The sequence below is a fragment of the Eptatretus burgeri genome, chromosome 12 (genome assembly GCF_056783735.1).
Source record: "Eptatretus burgeri isolate ZD-2024b chromosome 12, Ebu_testis_v1, whole genome shotgun sequence".
Taxonomy (NCBI): Eukaryota; Metazoa; Chordata; class Myxini; order Myxiniformes; family Myxinidae; genus Eptatretus; species Eptatretus burgeri.
This window is the reverse complement of record NC_140972.1, coordinates 6,741,828-6,768,439: the sequence shown is the minus strand read 5'-3', so window position 1 is coordinate 6,768,439 and position 26,612 is coordinate 6,741,828. Positions and strand designations below refer to the sequence as shown.

At 44.4% G+C, this 26,612-nt stretch overlaps 1 protein-coding gene across 4 annotated transcripts in view; it reads right to left on the bottom strand.

Moving 5' to 3' along the window:
* Positions 1 to 26,612, bottom strand: part of MAP2K5 (mitogen-activated protein kinase kinase 5) — a 307,732-nt gene that overhangs the window by 132,584 nt on the left and 148,536 nt on the right. For all 4 annotated transcript variants that reach the window (XM_085849335.1, XM_085849333.1, XM_085849334.1 and 1 more), the window contains 2 exons: positions 25,703 to 25,784; positions 16,598 to 16,659 (listed from right to left, as the gene is read on the bottom strand). In XM_085849335.1, the coding sequence (XP_085705461.1) occupies positions 16,598 to 16,659; positions 25,703 to 25,784 (144 nt within the window). The remainder of the gene's footprint in view (positions 1 to 16,597; positions 16,660 to 25,702; positions 25,785 to 26,612) is intronic.

The following is a 26,612-nucleotide window of genomic DNA, read 5'->3' as shown; positions in this document are numbered from 1 at the left end:
CCAGTAACAACTGGAAATAAGTCAGAGGCGGTACCACCACACTTCACAGCACTCTCAGTACCAGAGTAGAGTTCAGACATCAGATCGATCAGTTTTGGTGGCACCCCACGAAGACCAAGAATCCTCCAGAGGACATCCCGATTCACTGAATCGAACGCTTTACAGAGATCAACATAGGCTGCAAGCAGCCCCTGCCGAAACTCTCGTCTGCGTTCAGTGAGGACACGAAGAGCAAGGATACGGTCAATCGTTGACCACTTTGGTGTAAAGCCTGACTGCTCTGGACGCTGGTGCTCAAGCAGATGGTGGCGAACCCTATCAAGAATTATCCGAGCAAAGACCTTGCCCGGCACTGAGAGCAGCGTCACCCCTCGGTAGTTGTTGCAGTCTTGGCGATCACCCTTCCCTTTCCAGAGAGGGACAACAAGGCCCCTCTTCCAGTCAGTTGGGATGATGCCTGTGTTCCAGGCAGAGCACAAAACTGCATGCAACGACGCGAGTGCAGCATTTCCACCAGCCTTGAGAAGTTCAGCATGGATGCCACAGATCCCTGGAGCTTTGCCCCTTTTCAACTGGTTCACCGCAGCCCGTGTTTCCACAAGCGATGGTGGACCACAGTTGATTCGAGGGTCAGCAACAGGGATTGTAACACCCTTGACGTCCAACTCGACAGCTGGGGGATCAGCCTGGTACAACTGCTCAAAGTAACCGGCCCAGCGGGCCTTCACTTCAGACTCCTCTGTCAAGAGCCTACCACTCTCTGCTCGAACTGCAGTGCTCCGAGGGATGGGCTTGGATGAACGTAATGCGCGAATTCCCCTGTAAGCGGGACGAGAATCACCTGTCCACAGGTGATGCTCTACCCCTCACAGATTCCTCGCACATAGGCCTCCTTGTCCACCCTCAGTGCACGTACAGTTTTACGCCTCAGCTCCCTGAACAGCTCAGCTCTGCCATTCAGCCTGGCCCTGCGACTCTGGTCAATGGTATCCAGTGTCCCTTGAGAGACAAAATTCTTCTTTGCCCTGCGGTGAACTCCAAGGCATCCACCGGCAACATCAAGGACGGTGGTCTTGAAGGTGCTCCACAACTCTTCAGGACCCCCCAAAGCACCCAGACCCCCCAAGTGTCCACTCAGCCTGTTCGCAAACTCCTCAGCTACTCTCTCATCCCTGAGCTTGGCAACATCCAGTCTAGGCTGGGATGGTACCATTCTCCAGGATTTAAGGTGCAGCTTTAGAGTTGCTACAACAAGCCTGTGGTCAGTATTGAGGAACTGAGCACTCCGGTAGACCCTGCAGTTCTGGATCATCCTCCAGCGACCGTCAATGAGGACATGGTCAATCTCCTTTGCCACACCTCCAGCGTTGGAATACCAAGTCCAGCGATGAGCTTGCGGGCGCTGAAACCATGAACCAGCCACCCTAAGTCCATGACTTCTTGCAAAGTCAAGGAACTTAGTGCTATTCTGGTTCATAGTTCCTGACCCATGGGGACCAACACACACCTCATAACCATCCCTATCAGTTCCAGTCGATGCATTGAAATCCCCCAAGACTAGAAGTGTATCTCGTCTGGGGCACTGATCAACCACAGACTCGAGTGTGGCGTAGAATGCATCCTTCACGGTAAGATCACTCGCCTCAGTCGGAGCATAAATAGAGACCAGGGAAATGACACCTAAGGAGTGACGAATCCTTAATCTCATAATACGCTCGTTGACCGGTGTTACCTCAATTATCATTGGGGTCAGCTTATTGGACACAGCTACAGCAACTCCTTGGGTATGGTAACCATCAGAGCGACCAGACCAATAGTAGGTGTAACCACCCACCATTATCTCGCCGCAATCCGGTCTCCGAACCTCAGAGAGAGCTGCAATCCCGATGTCCAAACGCTTGAGCTCAGATGATAACAGAGACAGGTGATCATCCTCTCTTAGGGATAGGACATTCCAGGCACCCACCCGAAGGGACCGCCTCAGGTTAACCCAAGGAGACCGCCGTCTGGTGGACGACACCTCAGCACCACTCCGACACACTCTCCCGCAATCTGACCCAGGGATGTTACCCCGTGGTTTCCCTCCTATCAAAGATTGGGGGTCCCGAAGGCTTTGCCCCAATCCCATCATCCGGTGAGCTGCCCTGCGAAGGGAAGCTGCACAGGAGGTACTCCCACGGAGTGGGTTTTCAGATTTTTTTGCGTTTTTGCGTTTTGCGGAATGAAGCGTTTTACGGTGGCTGGAGTGCAAATCCTGCCACCAACCTCCTAATAAGAAGTAACCCAACTGCAGGAGGACGTCCGCAGACACAGTTGGGCACTAGATATGGATGGCCGTTGGCTCACAAGGAGCTCCTCCGCCCTTTGATATGATATATATTTGATTTGATTGTCATGATATATATATATATATATATATATATATATATATATATATATATATATATATATATATATATATATATATATATATATATATATATATATATATATATATATATATCTTCTTCTTCTTCTTCTTTCGGCTGCTCCCGTTAGGGGTCGCCACAGCGGATCATCCTTGTGATCCGCATCGTGATTTGGCACATGTTTTACGCCGGATGCCCTTCCTGACGCAACCCTGGTCGCCTCTTACGACACAGGGATATGGTACACCTATTTTAACCGGGGTATACGCTTGGGGTAATTATATATATATATATATATATATATATATATATATATATAATTTTTGCACACCTTACTTAGCCAGCTGGAAGTGTACATGCAATCGGCATTCTCATGTAGACGCGAAGGGATGTTTTCCATGGATATTGAGTAGGGTAGTCCAATGTAGTCGAAAAAAAATAGAATGTTGCTCCACAAGCTTAAAATAATTCTAACATGATCCAATAACGCGCATACATTTTTTTTAGCTTGATCAGAGGTGATTTAGAGGTCTCTCCATATGACGAATTTTAGTCTCATGACTTGAATAAATTAGGGTATGGTCAGGTACGATTACGGGTACTTCTGGATGTCCGAGGTGGAAATGGAGTGCATTTTCGAACTCTATGGGGTCGATTTACTCTAAGAAATGACTGCACCGACATTGAATTCACTACCATTTCGAAAATATGACCTAAAACAAGATTTATCATTACTGGAGTTGAGTAACTAATCCTACTCATTTCGATATTTTCTAATCTATAATTAATTTGTTGTCCGTCTAAACATTTCTTAGAGTAAATCGACCCCACCGAGTTCGAAAATGCAGTCCATTTTCACCTAGGAAATTCAGAAGTGTGCGGATTCGCATCTCACCATACTCTAATTTAATATAATAATAACTAAATAAATAACTACCATATTTTTTGTGAATTATTGAATCTAAAACACTGGATGTTGGGCCGGCTAGAAATAAGTTCAGACGGGAGTGGAGACAGCAATAGAGGCAGAGATGATAGTGGTATTTGGTAAATGAGACGAAATATTCTAATAGTTTGTGATTCCATTGATTGAAAAATTAGGGTATTGTGAGATGCGAATCCGTACACTTCTGAACTTCCTATGTGAAAATGGACTGCATTTTCGAACTCAGTGGGGTCGATTTACTCTAAGAAATGTTTATACGGACAACAAATTAATTATAGATTAGAAAATATCGAAATGAGTAGGATTAGTTACTCAAACTCCAGGAATGATAAATCTTGTTTTAGGTCATATTTTCGAAATGGTAGTGAATTCAATGTCGGTACAGTCATTTCTTCAAGTAAATCGACTACATAGAGTTCGAAAATGCACTCCATTTCCACCTCGAACATCCAGAAGTACCCGTAATCGTACCTGATCATACCCTAATTTAACCAACTCATGAAACTAAAAGTCGTCATCTGGAGCAACCTCTAAATCACCTGCGCTCAACTTAAATTTTTTATGCACGTTATTGAATCATAGTGGAATAATTTAAGGTTTGTAGAGACAACATCTGAATAATTTTTAATTTTTTTTTTTTTTGCTGTTTTTGGACCACCCTAATATTGAGCCTTCATCTCAAACATGTCCATCCTTATTACCATGGCAGCTTTGGCAAGGATTATAGCATCTGACTCAACGTTTTGTTTGCATGCACTCATTATCCCTTCTCTCATGTCTTTCTCAAACATCAGCAACACATGGTTTCCCTGTGAGTGTGCTTTCAGGAATAGTGCCATCTTGATGAGCATTTCCTTCAGCCTTAAGCTATTCAGTTGAGTGTCTGTGAGAACACCCATTTGAGTCAGCCTGATTGAATACAGTGTTAACAAATCAGCGAGGCGGAATACTGAACACACCTCAGGATCTCTCGTCTCTTCTATGTGAGTGACTGACTCAGCTGGGGTAAGTGCTTCCATTTCTGACTCATGGTCTGACTCACTTGTTGAGCTTTCGTGTGTCTTTCTTTCACGGTAGTAGACAGCAGTCAAACACTTTGCGTGGCACTGAGCGTCCTGTGCTACCAAGGCGGTCGTTCCTAATTTGACTAACGGTATCCTGTCCTGAAGGGTGGTTGCTGCTTTGCTAACCCTATCAAGGTTCTCTGTCGATGCAATGTGGAGATCGTGTTTTCCTCCTAGCTCTCCACAAAAACACTTTGATTTGATGCACATTGACATTTCCTATGTTGGTTCTCATCTCGACTGGACTGCACTCATCTGTCTGCTCATTTGATATCCGCTTCCGTACCCTGGTCAAATGATAGGAATGAAATCTGTTGTATCAGATTTTGTGCCATCATGCCCTGTGGTTCTCTAATGTCTGTTGGATACCTTCACCATCATCAAGACATTTGGGATCTACATCCAGTGGTATTTCACTAAGCTTTTCAAACTCCAATAAGTTGGAAACGAACGTAGCCAGAAACGTGTGATCTGTTGGACTTTGCTGGACACCTGGCAGATTGCTCTCCGACTTCATCCATCTGACAAATAATGCACTTAGTCCAATCAGAGGGAGTCGTTGAAGTGTCCCTTATTAGTGCGTCTGCACTGCCAGTCACTACCATCATCTTTTTCGACATATTGTTAAGTCTGGTGGATTACCACAACACTGCTGGACTTCTATATACTAAAGCCGTGTTCTACAACTACATTCTGTGGTGATAACTGCATTCAATAGTGACAGCTCCATGGCTTGACTTCTACAGGTGCACAATGCGATGATCTTCAACACAGCACTTCCCAGTCAGTTGGCTGCAAGTTAAAAAAAAACAAAACCAATGTCACCCGCAGGGTGACCAGTATCTTGCCAAAATGTGAACATGAGTGACTTATTTATTCGATTAAAATTACTCAAAAAATAAGGGTTTCGTCGACCTTGATGCTTGACCTTTTTGTGACCTTGACCTTTGACCTTGACCTTTATATTTTCGTTTGGTTAATGGTATCTCTCCAGGACCATTGTACATGAAATATCAAGAGATTTTGATGAGAACTGAGGAAATAAAATTTTCAAGAAAAATCCGTTTTTTCGTCATGACGTCATCAAATGATGTCATAGCGTCAAACTTTTGACAGATCTGGAAAGCACTTATCAAGTGCTTTGATATGAGGTATTACTTGATATGGTATCTAAGATTTCAAAATTTGACCTTGGGGTCAAAAACTTTCGACCTCCAGCGCTAACCATGAAGGTCAAGGCCGATCGGCACCAAAAATTAATCAGCTGAGCGCCAGACCATGAACTATATTCCCATGAAGTTTGAAGACGATCCAATCAAAATTACTCAAAAAATAAGGGTTTCGTCGACTCCCCTGATTTGCAACAAAGTGACCTTGACCTTTGACCATGTGCTGAAAGGGACCTCTATCGGACTCTGATATGCGAAGTTACAAAAATTTCGAATGATAATTGTGCTCTGCAGAGTGATCGATACGTGATTACAGACAAAAAAAAAACAAACATACAAGCTGACTAACATATCTTGCAAAAACTTCGTTTTGGCAAGATAAAAAAGAAAACAATTAGTATTCTTAGGTGACTAGATTAGCTCTTCCCATATGTAGTTAACCCACTGCAGGCCAACCTCGTCCCCTGGGGTCTTTCGTTCCGGCTACAAGGTTGGACTGCCTGCGCTTCAACCCTATCGAGCACTTAAAACCACTCAAAACTGTTAATTAAAGTGAAGATATGCCCAAAGAAATGTATTTCAAAATTTCATGGTGGCCATTTTGAAAATATGAAGCCATGCCCACTTTAAAAGGAAAATCTTTTTTTTGGGGAAAAAGTTGGAAAAGGAAAATTTTGGGAGGGTTCACCTCTTATCTTATTTCGCACCTGTCATAGCACATGCGCACCAAATAAGATGCTTTTATCACAATCTGAATGATGGACCTGTTTATGGGTGATAAGAAGCTGTACTACAACCCTTTGTCAGTGCCAAAGAATGAAACAGGATAGGGGCGAAGGTTGACTTCATGAAAGGGAGGGTCATCGTTCAGGAGTTGAAAGTCAAGGGAAGTAGGATTGACAGAAAAAGGGCAATAATAGACAATCAAACAAAAAGTGAGAAAGTTGGGGAGAGAAGAGAAATTATGCATCTTATCAACATTTTCAAGTGGTTGTGTATTTGGTGGTGTGTTTCTTTGTGTGTTTGCTTGTGTGTTATTCTTTCATGGCCGAACCATAGCACCTCGAGGCCCCAAGTTTTGGGCATTGATACTTCAGAATCTGGGAAAGTTTTTAAAGTACTACACGTTGGCCTTCATGTCCATTTTGAGGCTACCAAAGGCCGTTATAAAGTGTATATTGGGATGTGGGGTCAGGCATTGTTGCCGCCAACCAGCAGGCAAAAGGTAACCACCATGTGGGTATAATTCCAGAGCTTTTCAATGTCCAACACGTCCCAAAACCACTGCCAGAAAAAGCTCATCCAACCGGGCAGCACCATGTATCCCCTGATAGTAAATACATAAACCAAAACAACCAGTAAATAGGAAAGATAAAAAACAGGAAGAGGGAAGAAATGGGACCAAAAGGGAGAGAGAAGATGAAAAGGATAGAGTGGAGAGAAGAATGAATGCAGGAAAGGGAAGGTAAATAAAATTTAATAAAACAAAAGAGAGGAAATATTGAAAAGTTGTAAAATATGGAAGGTCTAAGTGAATCAAAAGTGCTCATTAATCCTGTCGGGGAGCCAGCGTAACGATCGTGAAGATTAGGACGTGCTCGTTATGCTTTTGACTGTCCGTGATGCTGAAATGGAGAACAGTATAGAGATTGCCGTTTGACTTGAACGAATGTCCGGGAAGAATGAAGTGTCGAGTTCTGATGTTGGTTCGTAGGTTGAGCAAGTGTTTTTGGAAACAATCACCCAGTCGTGGCTCAATTTCACCAATGCAAACCTTCGTACTGAGTGTGCAGATGATTCCGGAGATGACATTCGTGGTGGTGCATTCAAAGTGGTCTGTGATGTCAACACTGCTTTTTGGTCCTGAGATCAAAGTGGTTGTCTTGATGAAGGGGAAAGTGTAACAGCGATTCAGTGAACACAAACTTTTCTTGTGGGAGGTCAGAGGGTAATGGTCCTTTAAACCGGGGAATTTCACAAACGTCGTCACACTTAAAATAGACGAGAGGTGGATGAGGGAAAATTGAGGTCGTTACAGGGTAGTTCTGTAACACTTTGTACAAATTTTTTGGAAGATTTCCTTGACAACATGATTGATGGTGATCAATGTAAATAGCATCCTTTCTTCAGTTTGATTTTTCTCAGAAGATTGTATCTGTTTGTTGGTGTTGCGTTCTATTGCACCAGCCACAATGCGGGTGGGAAAGGTATGCTCGGGGAATAACTTGCACATCTCATTAGATTTTAAATTGAAGTCGGAGTTGTTAATGCGGATGGAGCCTGAGGAATTCGGATTTTACCTTTTGATGTGGGAAGGGTGGGAGGATGAATACCAAAAGTAGCTGTGTGAATATGCAGGTTTGTAATTGTTGGTGATAACAAGTCCGTTCCAATAACGAATAATATCGAGGAAGGTGACAGAGGTACCTGAAATCTCCCATGTGCACCGGTGCTGCATCCGTTGAGGCGCTGTCACACATTGACGATTTAGTCAGCAATGGCAACGTATAAAAATGTATGTAAAACGTTGGCGCACGCTGGAATTTTGATGTTTTTTTTAAAGTTTTGGTCGTATTCATAACGTGTTGTTCGTATGCATAACATATTAGTAACAGGCACAGAACGTTTCGTTGTCTTCTAGATAACTTATACCAACGAATGCTTAGCCTGTTGTCGGCGTTCACAACCTATGCTCAACGATAGTTTAACTTAGGCATAGCGCGCTGCACGTATCGCCGACGAACTCTTGGCGTAGCCTGTTAAAAACCTGCCGCACGCGATTTAAATCATAACCACCTGAAAATTGAAAGTGTCAACCACGCAGTCACACCTTGACGATTTAGCGAGCGTATGCCGACCTATGAAAAATTTGCCGAACCAAGCTGGCACACGTCGAATAAGTTATGGGTAAGTTGTGTATACGTTAAGAGCACGCTGAAAAATGATGAAGTATGCTGTCATATTTCGTGGTACGTCTCGTACGTCATGAAATTTCAAGCATGCTGAAAATTTTACGACGTACTCGCCGTATGGCTCACACGTTCCGCGACGCTGGGAATAAGTTGTAGGCACGTTATGCGATCGTTGACACACATCGACACAAGTTCCTTGTAAGTTACTCATAAGTCGAAACACGTCGAGGTAATGTTTAGCATACCCGAAACTTATTTTCTCCATCAAGGCACATTTTCTTTTTTTCTCCTTGGCTCCGTGAAGGCATGTGACGAAATATCTGAAGTTGTTGTTGTTGTTGTTGTTGTTGTTGTTTTTTTTAGTCTATCACGAATTTTAAAATATATTCGGACATTTGCTTTTAAGTTTCGACGTCGACATGACAATATCCTCAAACAGAAAATATTCACAGAGGAGGAACTAAGAATAAGACATGAGCAAACTGAAGAGGCAATCGGACGTGACGTAACGGCACGTGACGAAATATCGGAAGTTATTGTTTTTTTTTGTAATTTTTTTAAATGCTGCCAATACGCCATTATACGGTAGATGTAAATTAGAAACACGTTCAGTAAGTTCTGTGGTCGTCCGGAAGACGTCAATCAAATACATCTACATACGTCAACATGCGTTGGAGGTATGTTACACATTGGTTCAAGGCACGTTACTCATAGGTTAGAAATAAGTTTTGGGTATGCTAAGCATTACCTCGACGTGTTTCGACTTATGAGTAACTTACAAGTAACGTGCCTCGACGTGTGTCAACGATCGTGTAACGTGCCTACAACACGTTACTCATAGGTTATAAATAAGTTTGCGGTACGCTAAGCATTATCTCGACGTGTTTCGACTTATGAGTAACTTACAAGTAACGTGCCTCGACGTGTGTCAACGATCGTGTAACGTGCCTACAACACGTTACTCATAGGTTATAAATAAGTTTGCGGTACGCTAAGCATTATCTCGACGTGTTTCGACTTATGAGTAACTTACAAGTAACGTGCCTCGACGTGTGTCAACGATCGTGTAACGTGCCTACAACACGTTACTCATAGGTTATAAATAAGTTTCGGGTACGCTAAGCATTACCTCGACGTGTTTCGACTTACCAGTAACTTACAAGTAACGTGTGTCGGCATGTGTCAACGATCGCATAACGTGCCTACAACTTATGGCCAGCGTAGCGGAATGTGTGAGTCATACGCTGCCATACGTCGTAAAATTTCAAGCATGCTAAAATTTGAGGACAACCGCAAAGTACAACGATGAAAGCCAGCGTACTACGGCATATGGCATGTTTTTCAGCGTGCTCTTAACGTATACAAAACTTACCCATAACGTATTCGATGTGTGCCAGCGTTTTAGACAAATTTTTCATAAGTCGGCATACGCTGGCTAAATCGTCAAGGTGTGACAGCGCCTTTAGCAGAGAAGATCGGGAACGGTATATCGCCTTTGTCCATTCCTTTCAGTCTGCCATTCATTCGCCGCGGGAGATTTCACACTTCCGAAAGATGATTTATCAAGGATGTGATCCCATTCGTTTCATTGTGTGTTCCAGGAAGACAATTACGTTTGGTTTGATTTTAAACAGTTTCTTGCACTGTATGATGCACAGGTGTGGGATGCTGTTGAATGCCTTATATTTGTTTATATTGTCGGTCATGTGGTGGCTCCCATCAATTTTTTTTACTTTTTTTTGATGGCTTTGTTAGGTAAGAGATAATCCCAAATTCTGCAGCAGCTTCTTCTGGATAATTTTGTTCTGCTTCCAGACAATGTTGTTTAGTTGAGTGGGAACACTTAACTGAACAACAATGGATGCACTTAACTGGATAATGCGTGGTACACGTGTCTTTTGCGATTATTTCTGTTTCTCTTCTGTGACGATTTTGGTTGGAGTCTGTACACCGTTAATAGTCATGTATGGGGTAGACATCTCTTCTGCGATGCTTGTTTGCTGTTGGCAAGAATGTTATTGGGTACACATCTCTCCTGCGACGAGTCCTGTTTGGAGTTTGCACCTTGTTAGTTCGCCTATTTTGGATCGGCATGTAAGACTATATTTTAAGGAGATTATGTTTCCTCCAATTTTGAGAGAAGGAGGTTGTTCCTTTCCCTGAACTCTGCACCCAGGTTTATTTCTCCATCGGTGTGTTTGTTGAATGCTCGAGCACATCTTGTGGAGAACATGAAACTGCTCAAGTCAGAAGTAGGGTACTCCGTCCAGCGAAGACCTTGCAACATTTGGCATTTTAGATAGTTTTTGATCTTTAGGGAGTTAGTAGAATTCTTGATTCATTCGACATACCACCAGAAGTCATCATTATCAGTTTTATACCGTCATTTTAGCTCATTCCCACCAGTTTTGGGGAAGTAATCCATTACTGTCAGCAGGTTACTGAAAGTCAACTAAAAAAAAACAAAAAAAAACGTTTTTACAGCCATTTTTCCCTGCTGTGCAGGGTTTGGCTTTTTCTTGAGGCAATGTTTTTTTATGGCCGGATGCCCTTCCTGACGCCAACCCTGGTCGCCTCTTACGACACACAGGGATATGGTATACCTATTCTAACCGGGGCATACACCGGGACCAGTACACTGGTACTCATTTCGCCGACCTCGGAAGGATGACAGGCTGAGTCAACCCCCTGGTGTTAATTCAGCAGCCAACAGGGCTTGAACTCAGGACCCTAGGATCCCAAGCCACCACCCTAACCACTAAGCCAACATCAGGCTATACTGAAAGTCAACTGTTGTAATCTATTACAATTACTCATACCATTATAAGATTAAAAAAAATTGTCTCAAACAGGATATCAAGGGAACACTTGCAATTTTCTATCCATGCGATTTGATTCCACCAGGAAATAAGAAATGGCGTAAAAACGGTAAAACAAACAATAAGGAAGAATTCCTTAAACTTCATCAATGACATGGCCTATTAAAGGACACTCGATCCAAGGTGAACAAATGGAGTTTCACACATCTCCATCTATTATATCCATCCATCTATCCATTGGGACCATAGTCTGTGCAGAGCGTTGGTGCTGCTTAAGGCCTAAGTCACATTTGCCACGGCGGCTGTGAGGTCTCCAAAATCTACGGCCACTAGCAATTATACGGCGGCCACAGTATTTCCATGGTCACACAATGTAGCAGTCACATCTGTTTTTATTTTTCGGGGAGCCGCACGGCGTATTTAGAAATTGTGGAGACCGAAAACGTGGGGTTGCCGTACGGTCTTTGATTTGATGTCGCACGGTGACCTTAAGGGGGCCCTGCGGCGGCCATAGAATTTTCAAGGCAGACGCAAGGTAGCCTCAAGGTGCCCGCAAGGCGACCACAGGGGAGCGCAGGGGGGGCCCTAAGGCGAACGCGCGGCCAGACGGACGGTAACGAGTGGGTTCATTATTATTTTTTTTTTTACCAGTTTTTTTTTTTTCAGCGTGTCGAATTGCTACGGCGAACGTAGAAATGAAAAAAGTTATAACTCCGCGTTATAATTCCACGGCGACCCCTACGGCCTGTAAAAGATAGCCAAACAGCATAGGGCCACCCTGAGGCCACCGCAAAAACTCTGCGGCCGCCGCACGTTTCTGTCAATTCAGAGGGCGTACGGCCGCCGTATCCTCGCCATAGAGCAAATGTGACTTAGGCCTAAGCAGTCTCCTTGGCTATTGGGCACAATCCTGGACGGGTCACCACTCCGACACAGGATACCAGCGAGCTGGTACTCATTTTGCTGACCTCAGAAGGATGACAGGCTGAATCATCCCACCTAGTATTAATTCAACAGCCAAGCGGGATTTGAACTCAGGATCCTCAGATCCCAAGCCCACCTCCCTAACCATTAAGCCAACACCACGCACTATCATATTGGGTTGCTCTTTGTTCAAGAGTCAGTCTGTCAGGTAAATGGATCAGTTGATATAGCAATGGATCAACATCTTGGACTCGGTCTACATCATCCAAGACCTATTTTGGGCCAAACTATTTCATAAAACTGACATTCAGAGCTAGCTTGTCTGGGAATGCACTGCCATTCCAAAATAATTTTTGAAATTCAGAACTACTCAGTCTTCAAGGACTTAGAGCACAGCTGATGGAGTACTCTCTCTCTCTCTCTCTCTCTCTCTCTCTCTCTCTCTCTCTCTCTCTCTCTCTCTCTCTCTCTCTCTCTCTCTCTCTCTCTCTCTCTCTCTCTCTCTCTCTCTCTCTCTCTCTCTCTCTCTCTCTCTCTCTCTCTCTCTCTCTCTCTCTCTCTCTCTCTCTCTCTCTCTCTCTCTCTCTCTCTCTCTCTCTCTCTCTCTCTCTCTCTCTCTCTCTCTCTCTCTCTCTCTCTCTCTCTCTCCTGTGGCCTGGCATGTCATCTTTGGTAATGAGCCTGAAGCACAAGGCTTGTTTCTCTAACATTGCAGACAGGTTGGTGGCATCCCTATATGTTTTACTGCCTCACCATTCAGGCTGCATTTTCTTTCTCAGCTCTCTGACCTTGCCCAGAAACTCCAGGATGCACGTGTTCTTGTAATATCCCTCCTGGTTAAACTCACAAAATTCAGGCTTGCTGCACACCTCAACTCATTTCATCCTCTTTTCTCGCATTTACGGAAACATCCTCCTGAGGAGGTTGAATTAAAGTCTTCCCTCTAGGCTTTCAAACAGGCGGTGCACCACCATCTCATGTCACCCCCCCCAATTCCTACCACAATCTTTTCTCACTCCATTAACCCTCAAAGCTAATCAAACCCAACCCTCTTGTTGCAGTGACTGTTTCTCTCTTCCTCTCTCCTCTTTTTCTGTTTGTTCATTCCTTTTTTGTTGTGTCCAACTGTTGCCACACTTCCCCACTGCCAGTTTGGTACCTTTTTTTACCCAGCGTCATCTCGCTCTTTCACAAGCTTCAAACTTGTATCGAAAAAAAAGTGTTGAACTATTGACATGTCTCATCTTTCAATGAAACTGTGAAGAAATGAGAGAGAGGTTCCTTTTAAAACAAGGAATTTCAACCGGCATTTGTAAACGAACAGAAAGTGATCTGAGTCTATATCTGCAGCTGTGTATGACCTTGTCTTGTACATGAATGCAAAGTCATAAAGTCATTCCTCTTCTTATTTCTGATGCAGCACGTTGCTTCGGGAAGCATCACTTTCTGGGGGTGCAGCTATACCGCTGATGCCGTGTCCCCTGTAGGTTAGAACAGAAATATGTAATTTGTCCAGGGTGTCGGTCATAGATCACCTCCTCTCCACGAAGGACACCGTGGGATCTTTAATGTCCAACAACTAATGCTGGGAGATGGAACACCCGGTTTAACGTCCATCCGAGGGACGGCACACACAATTGATGAATTGCCCTGCCTTCCGAGTCATTCAATCCGGTGATAACGTAGTCTTCAAATGTTTTCAGTAATTCTATCAGGAAATCGTCAGATGATCATCCTCTTCTTTTGCATGAACTGATTATTTGTGATGCCAAGACAATTTTCTTTGCAAAACTGCATTAACCGGGAACTACTATCATTTGCTTCTTCACCAAGTCCATCTTCACTGTAGGTCCTCCCTCAACCTTTGTAATCTGTGCTCGTATTTGCAATGAAGTTTTCTGAAAGAATCAGCATGTCATGAGCTAGCTTGTCTGGGAACAGGTTTACGATCTCCTGCAGATTTTCATGAAAACTTATTCATTTTCTGTATCAGTGTCTTCTGTGGTCTCATATGCTGATATGTTTCTGGTTATGTTTCTGTAGCTAAGCTGCAATACAACCAAGATTAGTCATCGGCCGATTGCCTAATAGCTGCACAAAACACAGCCAGATCCTTAATTATTTTCAGCTTTATAAGGTCCTTTTGGCTTGCGTTGTTCCTCTCCAATGTACCATATCTTATAGCCATCTATATCCCTGCTGTCTTGTCCTGGCTATCTCATGGTTTAGCCTGGCTGCCACCACAGATGGTTGCATCCTCACACTTTGAATTTTTTAACCAATTATATACCTTGTTCGGTCTCTGGCAAAGTTCTCATGTTACCTTGATCCGTACGTGTTCTTTCTCAGGATGGAACGTCTCTCTGTTGTCATTTCACTTGTTGCATACTTGCCACGGCTGCAAGTTGGGAAGCAGTCTGCACAGTCCCTTTTAGTCTGGGAAACAACCAACATAGCATCTTGATCTTATATGGAGGACAGCCTTCTCTTTTCATCCGCCTGAGGCTGTTGATGATTCCTGGATATTGGAAGGTAACTTACCAGCCGTCCAGTATTCAGCAATCGCCTGGCGCAAGTAGTACCAGGCACTGATAGCATGAAGACTAGAAATGTTCCCACAATCACAACCTTTGTTAAGGAAGTTTAATGGATTTTATTACTTTTTCTAGAATTGTCAACTGAAAAAGTAATCGGCACTTTTCGCAGATGGTGGACGGTCGATTGTACTTCGGTAATTCCCTTGAACGCTACAACTGAGGAATTTCTTGCATTTTTCCAGAACTTCTTAATAATAATTTAAACATTTGAATCTTACAACAACAACAACAACAACAACAACAACAAAATCATTAATGTCAGGCAAAACTGAACATACGACTCTCGATTTGCTCTTTGGATAAATTGGCGCTCACAACTTGTGTTTTCCGTCTCCTCCACGAGCCTCGACACCGTACAAATAGAAAAGTGTATTTTAACGCACTTCAGCAGGTGCACACCACTGCACCTTGTTTTGTTTTTGAAAACGGATCTGTCAATCAAGCATCACGGCATCAAGTACCTGGAGGGGTTTCATCATTGTTTTAAGGCTTCGAATGCTATAACACGTGTCAGCCTTTCACAAGTAACCCTCACACCCACGTGACATCACGTTCATGAGACCTGGCAAGGCTGACACAATTCCATTTATAGCAGCTAACAAGTGCAGCACCAGAGTTTTATACCAACCAGAGCTGCCCAACAGTGCTCTTGATAAAACAACAACCACCAAAAAGGGACGATACTCAAACATTCAACTGTTGCTCCACATGCAAGTCTCTTCGGTAATCCAGTGAGGAATGTTCAATCTACCTTGTAGAGCCGTGCACGTGTGTTTGAACAACTTTTCGTCAGTCCAGTGGAAAACATATGTACATATATCTCTTGCAGCGGTCAAACACACCAGTTTTGGTGCTGTGGAAATATAGTAGAGTGGTGTAACGAACTAGAATAATAAGCAATGTGGTGGAGCCAGGAACAGCAACGCAGGACAACAGGAACAGGCTTAAGCTCATGAAACTTCTGACAGGAACACAACTGTGACTGCTCAAGCCTGATTATTGCACACCTGCCGCTAGCCTTGCACAGCTATGCAAGACGTGCCAGCAGCCGTTACAAGTCGGTGGCTACCCACATTCATCATTCTGTCAAAAAGGCCTGGTCCTCGGGCCTTCCAATGAAGCTGTCCGAGTTCTTGACTCACGGGTGGCCACAACCAAGCGGTGGTGCAAAGTGCTGGCTACCTTGTCAACCTTTGATACCAGCCCAATCAAATGTTTGCCTACAGATTCGCCAGCAACTTGAATCATGCCCCATTATAACTCCTGGCCTGTGCTATTCAAAGCAAAGCACGTTCAATAACAGAGGGTTATTTAAATATCAATTGGCTCATTTGCGCCGATGGTAAATGTGACATTCTCTCTCACGTTTTCAAATCAACCCGAGGTATATTTTGTTTAAGAACTTAGAGTTGACCTTTGTTTGCAGCTCTGAGTACAACTAAATGGATTGAGTGCAAAAGGTTCATAGTTACCATTTTGTTGTTTTTAAAGGTTCTACTCCACCACAAGCAAGTGTCATAAACCACAAGTAAAAGTCAAAACTGTTTCGCGGACAACAGCTCGACAGATTCCATCCCCAAATCGACCTGTTTTCAGTTCATTCCCAGATGAAAACTAAGTCGATTTGATGGAAAACATCATTTGAAAAAGGTACGAAAGTATTAACAAGTTCAAGTTATGAGAAGCAAGTACAAAGCCAAACACAGACGAGACAGTGCTCAAGTGAAAGAGGTGGGTTTGCGCGAGGAGAAGTCTTACCGCCACGACAATCCTCCCAAGGACTGGTTCTGGAATGACCCCGTAGATGTCCAATGAACCACCTAAACGAGGAGAGAAAGTTAAATTCTGCCGGGGTAATAAGCCTATCCACAATAATTTATTACTCATAATAAATACAGATTACACAGCAAAATAAATACAATTGTGCAATTGCTCTAATGTCATATTGTCAGGTCAGGCCAGATCAGATCTGTGACTTGCTATAGGTATCAAGTGAAGGCCCGCTGGACCAGATGGTTTGTCGGTGACTAAACCTTCTACACCACCAGGTTTCCTGGTGAGGAGGGGGTATGATATTGCACGAGGCAGGATTAAAAACAGAACCTGTCAAAGGGCGGAGGAGCAAAATTGTGAGCCAAGAGCCATCCATATATGGTGACCAACTGTATCTGCGGATGTCCTCCTGCAGTTGGGTTACATTTTTCGAGGAGGTTGGTGGAAGCATTTGCATTCTGGCCACCACAAAACCCTTCAATCCGCAAAACACAACAAAAATGCAAAGAAAATTGAAAAGCTACTCTGTGGGAGTACTTCCTGTGGAGCTTCCCTCCGCAGGGCAGCTCACTGGATGATGGGATTTGGGCAAAGTCTTCGGGACCCCCACTCTTTGATGATAGGAAGAAAACCATGGGGTAACCTTCCCGAGTCAGATTGCGGTAGAGTATGTCAGGGTGGTCCTGAGGTGTCGTCCACCAGACGGTGGTCTCCTTGGATTAACTTGAGGCGGTCCCTTCAGGTGGGTGCCTGGAATGCCCTAACCCTAAGAGAGGATGATCACCCGTCTCTGTTGGCTTCTGAGCTGAATCATTTGAAAATCGGTAAAGGCCCGGTCACACCTTGACGTTTTAGCTAACGTATGCCGATTTTTGAATTTTTTTTCTAAAACGCTGGCACACGTTGAATACGTTATGGGTAAGTTTTGATAACATTGAGAGCACGCTGAAAAACACTGCCATACGTCATTGTACGCTGGCTTTAAACGTTGTACTTTTTGGTTGTCCTCAAATTTTTTCATGCTTGAAATTTCACGACGTATGCCGGCGTATGACTCACACGTTCCGCTACGCTGGCCACAAGTTGTATGCACGGTCTGCGATCGTTGACAGACGTCAACACATGCTACTTGTAAGTTAATCATAAGTTGAGACATGCCGAGGTAATGTTTAGCGTACCCGAAACTTATTTCTAACCTATGATTAACGTGTTGTTGGCACGTTACGCGATCGTTGCCACACATCGACAGACGTTACTTTTAAGTTACTCATAGGCTGAAAGACGTCGGTATAATGGATCGTCCTTGCATCAGCGTCCACGGCCACGGCCAGGACAGCATTCCTGGAGCATTATTTGCAGCATTCTTCAAACTTTTCTTCGGCATGACGAGGATGTTCACACTTCGATGTCTAGCTTGGCTATGATTCCAATTGTCCATCGGCAGCGTCTATTTAAAATAGTCGAGTTTGAGCATTTTAACACGTTCAGAAGAAATGCTTCAAATTTCCAAACCCCAGCGTCAAAAAACAAAGGCGAGTGACAGCAATTTAAATCGCTCATTGTAAACAATGAAAATAGCTGAGTGGTACCGTTTAAAAGTCGTTGAGTGTAAAAAAAATCCAATTGTTGAGCGCAAGCGTCTACTTTCAATCGTGGGGTTTGAGCGATTTAGCACGTTCAATAGAAACGATTAAAATTTCCGAGCGCCAGCGTCAAAAAACAAAGGCGAGTGACAGAAATTTAAATCGTTCATCGTAAACAATGAAAATAGCTGAGTGGTACCGTTTAAAAGTCGTTGAGTGTAAAAAAAATCCAATTGTTGAGCGCAAGCGTCTACTTTCAATAGTGGAGATGCAGCCATTTAAATCGTTGAGTGGCAGCCTATGAATAGCAAACCCTACGTCACCGGCAAAGATAAACTGCCACACGATATGGATAAGTTAGGCTATCGTTGGGCATAGTTTGTGAACGCCGGCTACACGATAATTATTCGTTGGTAAACCGTATCTATAAGTAATCAAAGCGCTCTCTGCACATTATTAGTTCATTGTGCATTTGTCCAACCCGTTATGAATAGACCTAAATCGTAAAAACAAGCTATAGCTCATTGTTGAAAAAGCCCCATAAAAAATTAGCCGCGAACAACTTCGAACAATGGTGCAAAGATGTCTCCTACCCGTGGACACGCGGACGCAAGGAGGATCCATCATAACCCACACCCTCCCCCTCACACTCACCTACTACTGCCAACATGAACAAACTACTACTAATACTAATACTGATACTGATACTGATACTGATATTGTTACTGCTGACATGGACATCGACTCAAAAAGGACTCGAAAACACTGTTGGGTTCCCTTTTATGAGCAGCATTTTTCTATACCAATTCCCAAAACCGCTGGGAACACGTCTTTAGATGGCAGTTGTAAGCTAGAAACATGTTAATTTTTTTTTTTTTGTCGACCAGAAGACGTCATTGGAATACGTCTACATACGTCGATGTGTGTTGGGACTACGTAAATAATTGGTTCAAAGCACGTCAAACATAAGTTAGAAATAAGTTGCGTGTAAAAAAGACATTACCGCGACGTGTTTCGACTTATGAGTAGCTTATAAGTAGCCTTTGTGGACGTGTGTAAGCGTCCACATATCGTGTGTAAAACTTATCCCCATCGCATGCGGAACGTGTGTCATACGCCGAGTACGTCGTAAGATTTTGAACATGTTTAAAATTTATTGACGTACTCTACTTACTATGACGTATGATAGCGTACTTTAGTGTTCTACTCACGTATACCAAACTTACTCATACCGTATTTGACGTGCCCCAACGTTTTAGACACATTTTTCTTAGGTCGGCATACGCTGGCAAGATCGCCAAGGTGTGACCGTGATGTTGTCACTTCCATTTCTACGGCAGTTATGATTCGAATCGTTGTGCGTCAGCCTTTTAATAGGCTACGTCACGACATCGTCGGTGATGCGTGCAACGCACGACAACAGGTTCAGCATTCGTTGGTATAAGTTATCTATAACACAACGAAACGTTCTGTGTCCGTTACCAATGTGTTATACATAAGACCAAGTCGCTATGAATACGTCTGAATCTTTAAAAAAAAAACATCAAAAGTTCAACGTAAGCCAGCGTTTTACATACATTTTAATACGTTGCCATCGCTGGCTAAAACGTCAAGGTGTGACCGGGCCTTAATGCAGCACTCTCATGTTCGGAGACCGGATAGTGGCGAGATCATGGAAAGTAGTTACACCTAATATTGGTCTGGTCGCTCTGATGGTTACCATGCCTGATGAGTGTTGTAGCCGTGTCCAATAAGCTGACTGCAATGACAATTGAGGTAACAACAGTCAACGAGCGTGTTATGAGACTAAGGATTTGTCATTCCTTGGGTTTCGTTTCCCTGGTTTCTGGATGTGTTCCGAGTGAGGCGAGTGATCTCACCGTGAAAGAAGCATTCTATGCCACGCTCGAGTCTGTGGTTGATCAGTGCCCCAGGTGAGATACTCTTCTCGTCTTGGGTGATTTCAATGCATCGACTGGAACTGATGGGGATGATTATGAGACATGTGTTGGTCCCCATGGGTCTGGAAATGTGAACCAAAATCGCAATAAGTTCCTTGAATTTGCAAGAAGTAATGGACTGATGGTGGTTGGTTCATGGTTTTAGCACCCACAGGCTCATCGCTGGACTGGGTATTCCAACTCTGGTGGTGCGGCCAAGGAGATGGACCATGTGCTCGTTAATGTTGCTGGAGGTTGATCCTTAACTGCAGGGTCTACCGGACTGCTGAGTTCCTCAATACCAAGCTTCTGGGTCCACTATCTGCCATGACCTTTCCTGGGAAAGCCACATTTCAAACCTCGCCTCCAAAGCCAGTCGCCGACTGGGAATCCTCCGCCGTGCAAAGTCCTTCCTCGGCCCACCTGAGCTCCTGACCACTTACAAAGCTTTTGTCCGCAGCCTGATGGAGTACTGCTCTCCCCTCTGGGCTGGTGCTCCTGCCTCCCACCTTTCTCGGCTTCACGCTGTAGAAACCAAGGCATTTCGGATCATTGGCATCTCCCGCAATGAGGCTGAGTCTTTGGGCCTCTCACTCAATCACCGCAGGTTGGTCGGTGGTCTTTCTGTCTTCTACCGTCTCCTCTCCAGCCTCGCACCCCCCTCCCCCCGCTCTCTCTGCGATTTGTCCCCACCACATTTCCGCAGGGCGCTCAAGGTCCGCCAACAACCCCCTTCTGGTAAAACTACCAAAATCACGAATCACTGCTCACCTACACTCTTTCATTCCTCTTTTTTCCCGCCTTTGGAATAAACTCCCTCACTCTATTCATTCCCATTCTTCCCTCCAGGCCTTCAAAACAGCTGTTCACCACCACCTCTTATCATCCCCCATCCAAATTCTCAATATTTTCTACCCCCGATAATCCACCCAAGCCCACCTCCTTCAAACTCCCTGCTTCCTTCCTGAAAGTCCCTGTAATGTCCATCTTCTATTCCCCATGTTCCCCGTCCCATCCCTCTCCTTTCCACAGATCTCCAAATGTCTCTGTTCCCCACTATTTTGTCCTTCCCACTCCCTCCCCTCCTGTCTCATGCCCCCCTTGATGTGCGTTGTGTGTTAGCTCTCATACGAGCCTCGACAAGGTATACAAAAAAAAAAACCGAACACACGTTTGTGGTCGCAAAAAAAAGCAACTCCGAAGTTGCAGCTTAAATCCAGGAGAATGGTACCATCCCAGCCTTGGCTGGATGTTGGCAAGCTCAAGGATGAGAGGGTAGCTGAAGAGTTTGCGAACAGGCTGAGTGGAGATTTGGGGGGTCTGGGTTCATTGGGGAATCCTGAAGAGTTGTGGAGGAGTGCCTTCAAGGCTACCATCCTTAATGTTGCCGGTGGATGTCTTGGAACTCACCGGAAGGCGAAGAATAATTTTGTCTCTCGGGACACTGGATACCATTGACCAGAGTCACAGTTCCCAGGCTTAATGGTAGAGCTGAGCTGTTCAGGGAGTTGAGGCGTAAAACTGTACATGCACTGGCAATGGACAAGGAGGCCGAGGTGCGAGGAATCTGTGAGGAGGTAGAGCATCAACTGTGGTCAAGTGATTCTCGTCCTGCTTACAGGGGAATTCATGCATTGCATTCCTCCAAACCCGTCCCTCAGTGTACTGCAGTTAGAGCGTAGGGTGTTAGGCTCTTGACAGAGGAGTCCAAAGTGAAGGCCCACTGGAGCAGTTACTTTGAGCGGCTGTACCAGGCCGATCCACCAGCTGTCGAGTTGGATGTCAGGGGTGTTACTATCCCCATTGCTGAGCCTCCAATAAACTGTGATCCACCTTCGTTTGTGGAAACACAGGTTGCGGTGAACCGCTTGAAATGGGGAAAAGCTTCTGGCATCTGTGGCATCCATGCTGAACTTCGCAAGGCTGGTGGAAATGCTGTATTCATGTTATTGCATGCAGTTCTATGCTCTGCCTGGGACACAGGCATCATCCCAACTGACTGGAAGAGGGGCCTTGTTGTCCCTCTCTGGTAAGGGAAAGCTGATCACCAGGACTGAAACAACTACCGAGTGGTGACGCTGCTCTCGGTGCTGGGCAAGGTCTTTGCTCGGATAATTATTCATATGGTTCGCCACCATCTGCTTGAGCACCAGCACCCAGAGCAGTCAGGCTTACACCAAAGCAGGTCAGCAATTGACCGTATCCTCGCTGTTCGGGTCCTCACCAAATGCAGTTGAGGGTTTCGGCAGGGGCTGCTTGCAGCATATGTTGATCTCTGCAAAGCATTTGATTCAGTGAATCGGGATGCCCTCTGGAGGATTCTTGGTCTTCGCGGGGTGTCACCAAAACAGATCAATCTGATGTCTGAACTATACTCTGGTACTGAGAGTGCTGTGAGATGTGGTGGTACCATCTCCGACTTATTTCCAGTTGTTACTGGAGTTCGTCAGGGGTGCGTACTGGCCCCCATGCTTTTCAGTACTTGTATGGACTGGATTCTGGGTAAGATGTCAGAGAGATCAAGTTGCAGTGCATCTTTTGGGAATGTCATCGATTCACTGGATCATGGGGTGTGGTGCCGTCAGTACCTAAGTAGGAAGACGAAAATCTGAGTCTTCAGGTCCTTGGTGCTTCCTTTCTTGCTCTGCAGATGTGAGTCTTGGACTCTGACCAAGGATCTGAGATGGAGACTTAATTCCTTCAGCACTCGGTCTCTTCGGAGAATCCTTGGCTATCACTGGCCGGACTTTATGTCCAATGAGCAGTTGCTAATCAAAATAAAGACCAATTACTGCACCGTAGATCCAAGAAGAAAGCCAGACACTTTCAGAGAGATTCAGATGAGATTTGTGACCTGTATATTCTGTGAGCATCAGCTACGGCTGCATGGACATGTGACTCATTGTCCTTACACTGATCCTGCTCACCAGATTCTCTCAGCGAGGGAGCCTCGTGAGTGGAGGAGGCTAACAGGCCGACCACGTGCCTCATGGTTGCAGCAGGTTGATCGGCATCTCAAGGAGATGGGGATGAGCCAGGCATCTGCCTGAGAGGTGGCCAGATGGATGCCCCCGGAGTATCGGCGGAAAGTGGATGCAGCGACGAGCTGCTCCGGTGCATGCTCCCGAACCTGACCTGACCAAATGTCATGATCTACATGACGTGTGCACTGCATGAAGCATAGTCTTGAATGCCGCCTCCTATATATCGTAACTTTCACTTGTACTTCTGGTGCCAACGTGTATATTGAAACACAAAAAAAAAAATGTGAACACCATTACCAAAACAATTGGAACACTTGTATGATTCTCAATCACTTCTGCTCACTTTGTTTATTCTGTTCTTCAGGCTGTAGGATTATCTTATGGCCATTTTGCTTCAGGCTTGCTCCATGAAGGGCATGCCACTCGGTGTATTTTTCTCTAATGGTGGTACAATTGTTGGCCTGCATTGTGGGCATATAACTTGACAAGAATGTTGACGACTAACCGTTGTTGTTTAACAGCTCAAAACCTCTTTGCGCCGCACAACACACAGTCTGCCAGGAGCCCCTTCTGGTGAAACTCCCAAAATCTCGACTAGCTGGTCACCTCCACTCATTTGTTCCTCTTTTTTTTCCCACCTGTGGAACCAACTTTCCCAGTCTCTTTAATCTCATTATTCCCTCCAGGGATTTAAGACAACTGTTAACCACCATATCAGGACACCCCCATCCAAAACCATGATCTTTTCTACCCCCATGAACCCTCCCCAAGCCCACCTCTTTCCGGGTTTCCAGTCTTTGCTTCCACTTCTAGAATCAAGAGTTTGCGGCTCGATCAATCTTGTTCACCTCGTGTCCTCCAAAAGCCCTCATCCATCCCCACATCCCTTATTTCTCAAAGTCTCCCTGTATTTTGACCCTCGACTCTCTTGACTTGTTGGCATGCTCCATCACCCCCATTTTCTATTATTCTTTTCGTTCTGTTATGTTCTGGGTTCGAACTCCTCCATGAGCCTCAACTATGCGTACAAATAAACAACAAAAAAACGTGTGGCCTACCTTTTGAAACAACGACCAACTGCCACCTGCTCACACTTTCACAACCTATATCTGAGCTACCTTTAGGTTAGGCTGTTTTACAACTTGATCAACATATAGTTTACAACTGTGGAAGCATTAACTGCCCTGTTACACGAAACAGATTGTAGCATTTTAATACGTAAATCCTACGCCGATTTCACATGTGCAGATCGGAGTGACATAATTGTTTAACTGTCTGCCTACCTGGCAGTCAAACAAAATTGAAAATCATTCCAAACAGGAAGCCATAAAGGACACAAACAACAGGCATGAATAACTAATGTAATGTGTTAAATAAGGTGGTACATAAGACACTGCACAAAGGCGGTAGACTTCAGGAATTTTTTCTTTCATGACCTTTAAAATCATTATTTTATTTCAAATGAATTATATACCTGAACACTGCGTGGGGTAAGATGTTCTATTAACTCTCTTGTCAGCTTATTTCGGTGGACATCAGTCCCAGTCAGTACCTCACATGGTCATTTCACATGGCTGGCTGAGTTTGTTATTATTACCAGCTGAATAAACCATTCTACTATTGTCGCCAACAGGTGTGTGTGTGTGTGTGTGTGTGTGTGTGATACATTACCACTGGAAATTCCACTTTTAATTTAATCTTCTCTTGACTATTTTTCAACTCGCCTACTGTTTGCGAAGGACACCGTGGGATATTTAACGTCCAGCAACTAATGCCGGCAGATGAGACGCCCGTTTAACGCTCGTCCGAGGGATGGCACACACATAGATGGATCACTCTATCTGTGAAACACCTGGATGACGGTTTATAACTCGCTCGGGAATCTAATCCAAGCTAGGCTGTTCAGAGGCGACTATGCGTACCTCAAGGGCATCCTGCCGTAACATACCTGCACATCTCCATTCATTTATCCATGATTATTCGCACTAAATAAATCTCCAAAACATATTGTTCATATCTGGGATTTTATTTGTTTTTTTAAACATCAAACATTTCAATGTTGCGAATGTCATCATTTTGTGGACCACCGTTTGGGAGGAAAAAAAAAAAGAGCCTCGACTCAGTTCCCCGGTTTAAAGCCTGCCTCGAAAACTTGGTGATCCATGCGTGTTCGGGGAGGCGGCATTCAAGGTTACGCTTCATGTAAACACGTCATGTAGACAGATTATTTCCCTCGCAAGCAAACATGACTGCCATGCATTATACACTTCTCACCTGTCCCTCAACCTATGAAAGCAGATCTGTAACCCATATCCAAAATTGGCAACGTTTTGATATACCGCTAACCGCTGCTCGAACCAAATGGCAAAAAGAAAAAGAAAAAAAAAGAAATGGCCGAAGCTCTCAATTGAAAACCACAACAACTGCAAGCATCGGGGTGGGGTGGGGAGGGGAGGGAGGGTCGAGAGAAGAAATTGACAGTAATGCATAACAGAGACCAGTGCACTTACATCAACTCAAAGTAGAACCATAAACAATGCAGGTCATGAGAAAGAACATTGTTACTTTGACCCCATCACTCACCATCCATAAATTCCGTGCAGATGGAGACCCGATTTTCAACAAAGAAGACCCCGTAAAAGGCGATGATGTATGGAGAGGAGCACTGATGCAAAGATCACAACATTCCACTTTATTATGACAAAACAGGCAATCACACGGCATTCCAAAGCCCACGGGCCTCGCACTCGACCAAAGGCACCTTTCAGACACCAAAGGAGCTCTTTCCAAATCAATTCTTTACTCAATTTTACATTCTAATCATATTATTTGTGGCAGGACAATAAAACCATGATTTAATGCCACACAGAAAGAAACACGATAATAATATTAAACAGGTGATTGTCCGAGGCTGTTCTCACCCTGAACTCTTCGGCTTCATTATTTCATCAGGGAAGACAATAAAAAAATTTTAAAAACATCTTGAGTGGTGTTTTAAAATGACTCGTTTCATATGACTTAAAAAACACTGCACTTTTGATGAGACCATAAGAAAGATGATTTGCTGTAGTTTACATTAAAAAAAAATTTAACCTTCCAACCTGAACATTGTTCCAATTAATTGGAGTTGTTGAAACATGAAGAACCTCCCTCGAAGAACACGCAATAACCTACAGGATGATATAGAAATGGCCGCTTGGTAAAATGGGGCTGGAAGGATGGCCGAGATGTACGCATACTCACCTTCAAGCTGTCGCGGCTGGTTTCGAATGTCGACCCAGCTATAAACTGTCAACCTGGTGTCTCGCAGGCAAGACGAGGGATCAATGCGTGCGCCGTTTTTCGGATGGACGTGAAACGGGCGACCCGTCTGCCTACATCAGTTGGTGGACGTTAAGGATCCCACGATGTCCTTTGCGAAGATTAGGCGAGTTATTGCCGGCACCCTTAACGGATTCCATATACCTGTTCTAACCTACAGGGGGCATTACAT